Source organism: Oxyura jamaicensis, chromosome 2 (assembly GCF_011077185.1).
Source record: "Oxyura jamaicensis isolate SHBP4307 breed ruddy duck chromosome 2, BPBGC_Ojam_1.0, whole genome shotgun sequence".
Classification (NCBI taxonomy): Eukaryota; Metazoa; Chordata; class Aves; order Anseriformes; family Anatidae; genus Oxyura; species Oxyura jamaicensis.
The window spans coordinates 55,506,976-55,519,379 of record NC_048894.1 but is presented as its reverse complement, the minus strand read 5'-3'; the positions used below and the strand labels follow the sequence as shown (position 1 = coordinate 55,519,379).

The following is a 12,404-nucleotide window of genomic DNA, read 5'->3' as shown; positions in this document are numbered from 1 at the left end:
GGAAGGTGTTCCAGGCAGGGGGGGTTGAAATCAGATGATCTTCGAGGTCCCTTTCAACTTAAACTATTCTACGATTCTATTATTCCCCTGGTTGGAGAACATACTTACACTGTAGACTGAAGAATTCATTCAAATGGAAACTGAGACTGAACAGTCAGAACCAGTAAGAGAATTCAAGTGCGATGATGCCATGCAGCCTGTGCCTCTCTGCAAAGATCTTTTCATTGATGTCCTTCATGGTGTTTTTTTTCAGTCTAGCAAATAAACCTCCCCCCTTCAGTTTGTAAGAGTCAGGTTTTTAGGTTGCCTGGGGACAGATCAGCACAGTCCACAGATCCTTATACATTTCTAATTTTGAGCAAGTCAGAAGGTACATGCACTGATAACAAACCTTTAATGAGAAGATAGTTCTGGAATGCTTTTCCTTCCTAAACCTTAACTTTCATTATAAATTTATAATGTGAATTTATACAAATGGTACTTTTACTTTCACATCAGAGCTAATATTTTTTTTTTCAGTAAGTATGAATTTCATTATAAAATAAGGCTTTAGACTGTGATACTGGCAGTCTAAAGCCATGCATAAAGCTGGATAGCTGGCATAACAAATTCTACCTGAAATATCTCTATTTGCCAGTTCTCTGCACTTCACTTTCTCTTTTAAAGGAAGAATAATCTTCCCTTAAAAAAATTAGAACTGCTTCCATCCAGAAGTCCAAAACCCTGCAAATCAAGAAGCATTCTTGCAGAAGTTTTCCAAATCCTGGATGGGTTCACCCTCAACGCATCCATGCGCAATATCAACAGTGCCATCAGTTGCCTCAGAATAAGAGGAAATTCTACTAAGGTGTTCTCATTTTATAATCCTTCAGACAAACAGCTTTTGGGAGCAAGTCAAGCCTGGCAGCAAAGAGATTTGAAGAGTTTCTTCAAAGTAAAAATTAATGGAGAAATGCACATCCTTTTGAAAATAGACATGGATGTAACATACAACTTAAGTACTGGAGAAAGTACTCTAATTTGTAGTTTGTATGAGTTTATTGGCAGATCCCCTGAAATTATAAAGCATGGTAAGAGTAAAATGAAACAGCTTTATTTCTTGAATGGTGATTTTTGGCACATATATTTTTTCTGTCTTGTAAAGTGAAGAAGGCCAAATAGGCTAAATCCATGGTTCATGAAAGGCAGTTCATTTTGAATTTCATTCTGAATGAAATTATTTCATTCGTCAAAGAACAGGGGGTAAAACAGCAATTATGTGTTTTTTTTTCTTTTAATGAAAAAAAAGGTGTTGTTTGTACAATAAATTTAATTGAAATAACGTTATCTGTGAAACATTTATTCCAGTCCTTCCAAATTGCTTAAAAATGTATATAGTTTAATTTAATTTGTGAAAATCATGTGGAAATCTACTAGGTCATGTACAAAAATACTTCTCACTGTTTATCAGTGTTCTTAATGAAAATGATCATGGAGTGTTGCTTCTACCACAATTTATCAGATGTGCTGATAAATTTCGTATAAGAGTTTTGGTAATTTAACCATACGAGAAACTACAGCTGCACCACTGAAAACACAATTGGTCACCAGGGATTTTTCAGAAAAATGAAATGGCACTGCAGCTTTATTTTATATTTCAAAACAAACAAACAAACAAACAAAATAAATAAATAAATAAATAAATAAATAAATGGAAGTCTTGGTTGTCTTTTTTTCTTTCTGATATGCTCCTTTATCACTGATTACCCATTTTCTAGTAATCACAGAATCATAGAATGGCTTAGGTTAGAAGGGACTTTAAGGATCGTCTAATTCCAACCGCCCTGCCATAGGCAGGGATGCCACCCACTAGATCACATTGCCCAGTGTCTTGTTCAGCCTGGTCTTGAACACCTCCAGGGATGGGGCATCCACAACTTCTCTGAGCAACCAGTTCCAGTGCCTTACCACCCTCTGATCAACTTCGTAGCCCTCCTCTGGACCTTTTTTAACATATTAACACCCTTCTTTTGCTGGGGGCCTCAGACGTGGATACAGTACTCCAAGTAAGACCTCACAAGGGCAGAGTAGAGGAGGACAAGCACCTCCCTCAATCTGCCACTCCTCTTTTGATTCAGCCCATGATGCACTTGGCCTTCTGGGCAGCAAGTGTACACTGCTTGTTTATGTCAAGTTTTTTGTCCACTAAAATCCCCAAGTCTCTCTGCAGGGCTGCTCTCAATGTGTTCTCCTCCCAGTCTGTCCTCATGTATAGGATTGCCCCGACCCAGGTGCAGCACCTTGCACTTGGACTTGTTAAACCTCACTAATTTTCACATGTGCCCACTTCTCAAGCTTGCCAGGTCCCTTTGGATGGCGTCCCTTCCTTCTGGTGTACTGACTGCACCACTCAGCTTGGTGTCATCTGCAAACTTGCTAAGGGTGCACTTGATCCCACTGTCTATATCATTGATAAAGATATTAAACAGTACCAGTCCCAAGACAGACCCCCAAGGGACACCATTCATCATAGGCCTCCACCTGGACATAGACCATTGAACACCATTCTCTGGGTGTAGCCTTCAAGCCAATTCCTTATCTGCTAAATGGTCCACCCTTCAAATCCATCTCTGTCCAATTTGGAGATTACGATGTCATGTGGGAGCATGTCAAAGGCCTTACAGAAGTCCAAGCAGATGACATTGGTTGGTCTTCTCTTGTCAACTGATGCAGTCACTCCATCACAGAAGGCCACCAGATTGGTCAGGCACAATTTGCCCTTGGTGAAGCCAAGCTAGCTGTCTTGGATCACCTCCTTGTCTTGCATGTGCCTTGACACTGCTTCCAGGAGGATCTGTTCCATGATCTTTTCAGGCACAGAGGTGACCAGTCTGTAGTTCCCTGGGTCCTCCTTTCTATCCTTTTTAAAAATGGGGGTGATGTTCCCCTTTCTTCCAGTCACCAGGAACTTCACCTGACTGCCAGAACTTTTCAAGTATGATGGTGAGGGGTTTGGCAACTACATCAGCCATTTCCCTCAGGACCCTGGGATGCATGTCATCAGGCCCCATAGCCTTGTACCTGTTTAGTTTTATCAGGTGGTCTCAAATTTGTTCTTTCCTTACAGTGGGAGAGACTTCGTTTCCCTAGCCCTCATCTTCAGGTTCGGGGAAATGATAGGCATGGAAATGCCTGTCTGACAGTGAAGACTGAAGCAAAGAATCTGCTGAGTACCTCGGCCTTCTCCATGTCTGTCATTACCAGTTCACCCTTCTCATCCACTGGAAGGGGTACACTCGCCTTGATCTTTTCTGAGCACTGTATCTACAGAATCCCTTCTTATTCTTTGCATCCCTTGCCAAACTCATTTCCACTCATGCCTTGGCTTTCCTGATCCCATCCCTGCACATCTGGACAGCATCCCTGTACTCTTCCCAGGGCACATGTCCCTGCTTCCACTGCCTATGCATTTCCTTCTTGTGCCTCTGTTAGACCAACAGGTCCTTGCTCAGCCATGCTGGTTTTCTGCTCTCCCTGCTCACTTTCTTATGCAAGGGGATGGAGAGTTCTTGTACTCTGAGGAAAACATCCTTAAATAGTTGCCAGAGCTGTTCAGCTCCTTTGTCCCTAACTGTGTTCTTAGGGATCTTGCCACCTAGGTCTTTAAGGTCTTGAAGTTCGCTCTTCAAGGTAATGTTTTCATCTAATGTTTTGCCACCATAAAATAATTTTTAACCCCTAGTTTTTATAAAATAAATTTCAGCGGGAAATTCAAAATTGTATTTCTCTAGTCAAAAATCTATGTATTATTAATCACTTATAGTGATTAATTAGTCACTAATAAGTAATTAGATAATTAAGCACTTATTAATCCTTGCATAACCACTAGTATCAATTATATAGTTTGTTGAATATGACATGGAGGAATGTCTAGTAGAGGCTAATGGTTATTTGTAAAATTTCTAAACATTTTTTAAATCATCTACTATATATAGAGTACTATAAATATAAATAATAAACCACTTATTTTCCAGACATAAATTTTCACATAGTTCTTTACCACTGCTTCATGCATTTATTAGCTCATTGCAAAAATTAACTGTCACTGCCACTCAGAAGAAAAAAAAATATAAATTTAATCTGTATCACTTTTTATCAAAATGCATACTTCCTAAAATAAATAAATAAATAAATATTTTTTTTTTAATTTCAGAAACAAATATATTGTTATTGGTGTTTTCTTCTAAAAGCTTGTGATATTATAAAAGTTTGTGTGATATTATTGAAATTATTAGTAGAAATTTAAAAAAATCCTCTTTGAGGATATAATTTGCTCTGGTTTAATTTTACAAGTCAAACTGATTTAATTTCCATGCTGTAGAAGCTTTTCATAGTGGCCTCTTGGAAATATTTTAACTTCTGTTCAAGTTAAAAGGAATAAAATATGCTTAGAAATTCTGGAAAGTGTCTGAGCAGTACATGTTTCTATTAGAAATTAATCCTTTCTGTTTAAGTGTAATTGTGAAGCGTGTTTATGTTTACAGCACAAGATGGGTTCTCTTTTGCTTGGTGTTTCAGCTGCTACAGAGGTTTCCTTTTCATTTGATGTTGGAAATGGGCCTGTGGAAATCATCGTTAGGTCTCCCAACCAGCTGAATGATGACCAGTGGCATCGGGTCAATGCTGAGAGAAATGTCAAACAAGCCAGTCTGCAGGTAGACCAGCTGCCCCTGGAGGTTCGGAAAGCCCCAACAGAAGGACACACACGACTGGAATTGTACAGCCAGCTCTACGTTGGTAAGATGTGGAGTGGGTAACCGGGCTTTGCTGTCACATACTGAACTCTTGTTGCTTTGTGTCTTGGCAGTACCAGTTAATTTAACATAGGAATTTGCCCTCCTAGAGTAGTACTTGCATGACAGAAAAAAAAAAAAAAAAAAAAAAAAAATCTCCATAGCTGCAGAAATAACAGGATCAACTAAGTAAAAAATATTCTGTGCTGGCCACTTGTCATTTCTGTCTTTCCCAACCTACAGCTCATGACAGAAAGTGACTCTAGCAGATAGCAGTACCAAATTCCTTTTTTTACGGGACTCACCCACACATAAACAATGGAATTGAAAAATTTTGTATAGATGGTGCCAAGACTGTATGAGCCTGTGATGCCCATCCTAACCTCAGCAGGTCTGGTTTTTCATTCACACCTCAGTGAAGTCATTTCCCTTTAGTCCCATGGGATGTTTTCCCATTCAATCTAGGATAATATTGCATGGTGTCACACAAATGCATTTCCCAGAACCATGTTAGTCCAGCTGCTTTCTGGAGTTACTGGTCTCCAGTGAATTCGGGGCATACTATTCCAGCAGTACTTCTATTTCTCTGACTGTTAGCCCTATGGCTCTGAAGTGTAGATATGCCAAATGACATTACTTGGAATCAAAGCTGCATAAAATGGTGAGCAATTTCTTATTCCTCTACATATCTGTTAAAGGGAGAAGGGGAGGAAGGAAAAATTGACATTATCTTATTTTTTTCCAAGTTACTGCAGATTCAAACGCAGAAATGAATTAAAACAATGTTTAAATTCTTCACTGCCTTGGTAAACAGCACAGTGTCACAGCAAACTATGTATATAATGTGTCACCAGAGGTGCAACCACTATTTACAGGCTAAGATTCTACTTTACTGCTAACCATGATCTCAATTAAAGCCTAATTCCAAATCAGCTGAAATGTAAAGTTTTTTTAGAAGAGGAAACCTTAAGCTTTTAAAGGAAATACTAAGACTTTTTGTGAAACTGTGAGGAAATAGAAATATTCCAGCCTGAGTTCTTGGGGAATTGTTAATAACTGTTATTTTTTTAGGTAGTTTTGAATTAATTGGTACACCAACAATTTTTTGAAATACTTTGTTCCTGTATTGCCAAAAGCTGAATGTCTTAATCTGCATCTGATTTTCCTTCTTTCTGAATCAGATCTATTTCATATAACTTGATGAAGGGAGCACAGATCTCAAAGAACAGTCTCTGATTTAAATTCTTACCCTGAGTTAGACAGAGAATTGATTTGAGTTCAGGTGTCTCAAATGAACACCCTGAACATCAGGGCCTGGATAATAACACTGAATAAGAATTGTTTCAGTCCCTCCTGCTCCACTTTCTATAGAATAAATAAATATTCCGTGGGCCAATAAGATACTCTGTAGAGCGTCATGTTCTAGGGGCTAGGACAATCACCAAGAGGGAAAAGATGTAGAAATTAGATGTATTAGGATCTTTTTCATCACCATAGTGTATATTAGCTTACGTAGAACGGAACCACACCAGAATGACCTGTGCCCTGTGCACATTAGCAGAGACCAAGCATTCTCTCCTTGTACTCCAAATTTTCCAGTTAGCAGTGGTTGAACTTGAAACAGTCTTTTTGGTCTGTGTGGTTGATTTGAAGCAGCCTATCTGGTCTATATTTGGTCCTCTGTCTCACCCAGGTAAATAGCCTCTGTGCTCTGGAGAGATGACCATTCAGATCTCCTCAGGAACAGCGGACTCTTTAGCATCTGTGGCACTGCAGTAATCAAAGAGATGAGGGTATGAGGAGAACAGATAGCAGCCACTCATTGTTATTTGCTTGCATTTTTATGTTATTATTATTATTAATAATAATAATAATAATCAAGCCCTGGATAAGGCTTTCTGAGATGAAATCACATTTTTCAGCATTTACAGGGGAAATAAGGAACCATCCTTAGTGACTGCTAAGTCATTCTAACCTAGATTTTCAAATGTAGCTCTTCAGTATCGTGTCCTTCACTCTATACTCAGGCAACTAAGCAATATGCCTGATGTTGCTTGGAAATGAGCATTTATATTTCCTACTGCAGCTAAGAAGTGGGTTTAAAATCTTTTCCCTCTTTCCCCACTGTGGCTTTGAAAAATATTAAAGTGCATAACATATTGTGGCATTATTATTAACATTCATAACTACTAATTATATGGTGAGTAGGGCTACATCTTAGTGATAGAGCTAAGCCCATTTCTTCCACTGTTCTCTCTAAAAATCTTGAAGTTGAAATTTGAAGTCTTACAGTAGAGGGCTAGAATCTCTAATCTCTTATCAATGAAAAGCAAAGGCACTCGCTATTTGGGTGTACTTTTAGTAACGTCTGAAAGTTCAGGTTTAACTGATTTCAATTTCATTAGGACATGGCAATGTTTCATCTTTACAAAGAAGTTATTTAATTCCAGCTGTTGTCACAAGCTTAGCAGGATATTTCATATACAGTAACAACAACAAAATCTGTTCAGTGTTTTCGTACGGTTTTATGTTTCTACTCAGGTGCTGCAGGAGGCCAGCGGGGTTTCCTAGGTTGCATTCGTTCATTAAGAATGAATGGGGTGACACTGGACTTGGAAGAGAGAGCAAAAGTCACACCAGGGGTGAAGCCTGGCTGCTCTGGCCACTGCACAAGCTATGGGATGTACTGCGCAAATGGTGGCAAATGTGTAGAGAAATACAACGGCTACTCCTGTGACTGCTCCAAAACTGCATATGATGGACCATTTTGTATTAAAGGTAAACGCTTTACACAGAAGGCTTGAAGAGTATGGGAAAACAATAGAATCAATTCTTCAGCTTTTGTTAATTAAACAAGTAAATCCTGATTAATATTTCTTACAAGCAAGTCAAATTATTACATCCAGGATATAAATGTGATGATATGAAACTGCATCTCTCAGTACTAATATATGTTAACTAATTAAATCAAATAACAAAACAAAAAAAAATATATCAGTGGTACCTGTTCTCCTAGCAGGTCTGGCAGACTGTATTGAATAGTTCTGAGGTGTTGAACTTCATTGTTCAACATTAGAATTGTTACCAATCAAAATAAATCTATCATCATAAATTCATTGAAATTTATTTTCTTAGCAACTTATATTGATTAATTATTTAGGGGAAAAAAAAAGTGTGGATTTAATCAAAATCTACATATTCTGGTTCATAAATATATTTGGAAATACATAGGTCTGAGCTTTGGGTTGAATCTTGTGAACTGGGAGACCAACACTTGGATTAAAAGTTTTATCTATTCATAGCTACATCACAACTTCTTGAAGTTCCAACTGCATTAGAGATTGATCTTGCTAGGGCAAGAGAAGCTACAGAGCTCCCACATCCATGTTAGTTTTTGAAATGTATAAAGTGCATTCAAAACAAATGGTTGTAAGAGATCAATTTATTATGGACACATATGCCTTCATATGAAAGAAAGACGGGAAAGGAGCGGAGAAAGGGATCTTACCTCCTAAAAAATATTATAGTGAGGAGGCTAGCTTATCTTCACTTTTTTTTTCTTATTTTGGCAAGAAATTGTTGTGACAAAGTCGTAATGGGAATATAATTTTCCAATGTTTGCAAAGTTTGCAAGTTTTGTGGAAATTCATTAATTTCTCTTACATTTCATAGGATATTCTTATTTTGTAGGGATGGAAGAGCACCAAACTTCTGCCAAAATCAGCACTAAGCTAAATGTTTTATTCTTCCTGGATATGGATCTAACAGAATAAAAAAATATCATTAGAGAAACAATTGAGAACCTAGCACAGACAAACCCGTTTCACTGATCTGTAAGCATTGTTGTAGCAACAGAAGTAATATTCATTCTTCATTCACCTTATCAGCCTCCTAGTCTAGACGGAGGACCACAGACCAGATAGTGATACTTGGGCATTTTTTTCTCTTTTCAGTGTCATAATTTTTTCTCATTTCAGTACTTCTGTATCAATGCTCAACTATGTAGATGCCAAGTACTCAGATATTCCACTGCACCAGAGTGGACATACATGTACATGCTCAGTCTCAGAAAGTCAATGCTGAGCATCTGTAAGTTGGCTCTCAAACGTCTTCTGCAGATATTGGCCCAAATCATTTTATTCAGGTCACACAGTCAGAAGTAAAGCTAATAGCTACTACCAAAAGTAAAGCTGAGTGCAGCATGTCCAGGCTTGCAGTATGATGAGCGTGCAGTATACTGAGAATGCATAAAACTCTCTCTGTAAGCCACCCCTGCTGGGCAGCACTGAGTCATGCAAATGTCCTCATGCTAGCATGGGGATCTCTGTACCACACCATGTTGTGCAATTTAAACAATATATCAGATTTCTGCCTTAAATATCAAACCTATTCCAGGCTAAATATATCTATTTAAATCCTTAAGACTCTATGAAGAAAATACATTTCCATTCTGTTAGTGCTGAAAATCAATGTACTCATCTAAAATATTGCCAAGTATTTAGTGTGGATGGCTTCATGGGTCTTCTCTGTAAAAAACAACTGGGCACTGGGATAAAAGTTGAAGGATCAATTAAACACAAAATAGACTGGTTTGAGACCATCCTGTGATCAAAATAATTGTAAAACCTCTGTAACAAATGGTGCTGATAATGAGGTCTTTAAAACAATTCATTTTTAGCCCATTAAATTTTACATTGTAAATTGAACTTGCATTAAGCCTTTTAAATCAAGTAAAGCACTGGAACATCTTGTAAAAGTTGCCAAACTCTTTAGACTTGCAAAAGATGAGTATCTTACTTTTTCCTTCCAATAGCAGCTTCAAAAATCTTGTATTATATCCTCTTTGTCCATGAGACAAAACTAAATATATTTTCTAGATACAAAGGGAAAATACACAGTACTAATGACAGTGGAAAAAAATACGGGAAAAACATCAGAGTATATTTTATAAAAAAAAAAAAAAATGTAAAATTTGTTGGAGATCAGGGAGTTTTTCCCTGCTTTCCCTGTAAAATAAAATTTAAAAAAAAGCAATTTCTCTTTTTAGTGATTTATATAAACAACCCAAATCTGATATTTCTGTTCATTTTTCATGAACACCTCAACATTCTCCCCTCCCTAAAAAGCACTGAGATGACTGTGAATGTTTTTGAAGACTATATTCTGTTTTCAGCCACTTTCATTGCTTATAGGAAGGCCTTAGTTGAATACTGCTGTGTCACTTGTGTTTTTTCTTACCTGTCCCACAGTGTGCAGTTGGATACTGTGATGTTCAGTGAGTAATATGTGGCGAGGGAGAGTATTTTCCTTTGTTACCTACACTAGGAATTCAAGTCCACTGACACAAAATAATATTGTTAGTGCTTTGCATTGTAAATGAGGAGTAAGCTTTGTTACTTTTACTCCTCTGAGTAAAACCTCGTCGCCAGGCAGCCCTGACTTTTTCACTTATTGCATTCAAAACAATGAGATTTCCAAAGAAATATGCTATTCAGTAGGAGGGCTGGCATAATATAACATCTTTTGATATAGCACAGTCTTCTTTTCCCTATTTTTTTGGTTTTAATTTGCCACAGGAAGTTCTTCTTATCTCAAAATTTGATTTTGATATTCAATCACATTCCCATGGTAAACTTTCTGGGGTTGGTTGCATACTGCAACTGCTAAGAAGTAATAAAAAAAAAATAATAATAAAAAAAAAAATCAAAGCAAATAAAGCATCATTAATATACTGAAATTACCATACAATGTTTTATAAATAAGAAAGACATCTCACAATAAAACAAGACCTTGCTTTTGCTGATGAAATCCATCCTACAAGTCACTGATTGATGACCGACAAGAAATTGCTTTGTTTCCAGACTTACTAGCAGCAGGTCACACGTGTGATCGATGTGGTAGTTACCTGGAAGTTACAACATGTTGTGTTTTTTTTTTTCAATGAAAAAAAATTGCAAAAATATAGTCTGTTATCTATTTTAACTTTATTTTTGTTTTGTATCAGGGGAACATGCAACTATCTTCTTTTCTCCTTTCATTGCTCAGACAAATTGTTCAGAGGAATAGCTGCAGTATTTCTGATGTCCTACAGATTGCTTTCTGACCCTTCTCTGTCTATTGCTTAAGCATAAATTCTCCTTTTTTTTTTTTTTTTCTCCCAGAACTGTCATCTTGGCAGCATAAAACCATTTCTGAGAAATAATTAAATTTTGTTCCTTTAAAAAACAAATTATTCCATTCCTTTAAGCAAAAACAGCAATGGTCAAATGGTCAACATGCTGAAATGGGCGTGGACAGAATGCACAGAGCACATGGTAGCACTGTGATGTGGGGGATCCCCCAGGGAGAAAGGGAGAAAGCATTCTTTCTTTGGGTATTGAATTGCTGTGGATCAACTGTAAGAGAAGAAATTGCCCACCACAAAGTTGTGTAGCAAAAGAAAAAAAAAAAAAAAAAAAAAAAAAAGGGCATATATTTCTTTTATAAAAATTCTTTTTTAATAAAAATTTCTTTTTATAAAAATTCTTCTATACATAACATGATCATAATGTGCTAACCAAAAGTTCTATAAGAAATTTCCTTGGGTTGGGAATGTTAGTTGGTCTAGTGAGTCTGAACATTGCAGAAAGTCATTTTCTACCTGTAGATCAGACTTCAGAACTGGAGTCTTGACCTCTACTGAAAAGTAACATCTACTTCATAGCTATTGAGTAAATACATATACCCACAAAAATATATAAATCCTATAGAACTATTCCATTCTGCTGTCTCATTGATACTGCCTTATTAAACATGTACAGTTTGTGCTCTAATGCTTTGAAAATTACACTTCACATCAGTTGCAAGAATTCTTTTACTGAAAAAAAAAAAAATCATTTTGTTTTTAAACCAGAGCACAACTTAGCCATATCACTTACATATCTCAAAGAAATAGCAAAATTATAAACTGAACTTCCCAGCCTATTATCGATCCATAATAACCTACTGATAAAGTGCAAGGATTTCTTATTCTGTATACAGAAAATAAATAAATCAGGGCAATAAATTCTAAGGCTTGGCTCAGAAAATTCAATAAACTTTCAATATCTTTGTCATCTAACTATAATAGGCCTGCTCTGGTGTCATTGCTCACTAAATGCAGATGTGGTATGAAAGATGAGCACATCAACCTCAGCAACATTGTTGGCTGCTGAGTGCCTGAGTGCCTGTGCAAATGCAACTGGGAGATTTGAGGTTCTCAAACCAGACACCCCTGTGTAATATTTATACACCTGCATGCTATTAGAGTAGTATTGGCACCTCACAAGCTGATAAGGTATTTCTCCTTACAGTAGCTGTATGATGCAAGGAAATGTTTTTATTATGGTAATGCAGAAAGTGAAAGACACAATGAGGGAAGCAATAAACTGCTGACTTTGAAAGTGGATGTCTGTGCTACCAGAAGGAATTCAAGTCAGATCTTCCCATCATAGCTGTCACTGTGAATACTGTGTAATCATCAAATAGAAGTCTTTAATATTTCTAGCAAAACTGCAAGTTTTTTTCTCTGTGATTATGTAGAAAACACCTTCAAAGGCTCCCTAGCAGGAAATCATGGAACCTGACTGTTGTATATTTAACATTATTTATTTT

General features: G+C 37.0%; 1 protein-coding gene across 3 annotated transcripts in view; it reads left to right on the top strand.

Moving 5' to 3' along the window:
* CNTNAP2 (contactin associated protein 2) overlaps positions 1–12,404 on the top strand; it is a 1,137,498-nt gene that overhangs the window by 1,039,796 nt on the left and 85,298 nt on the right. For all 3 annotated transcript variants that reach the window (XM_035319470.1, XM_035319471.1, XM_035319472.1), the window contains 2 exons: positions 4,558–4,776; positions 7,314–7,550. In XM_035319470.1, the coding sequence (XP_035175361.1) occupies positions 4,558–4,776; positions 7,314–7,550 (456 nt within the window). The remainder of the gene's footprint in view (positions 1–4,557; positions 4,777–7,313; positions 7,551–12,404) is intronic.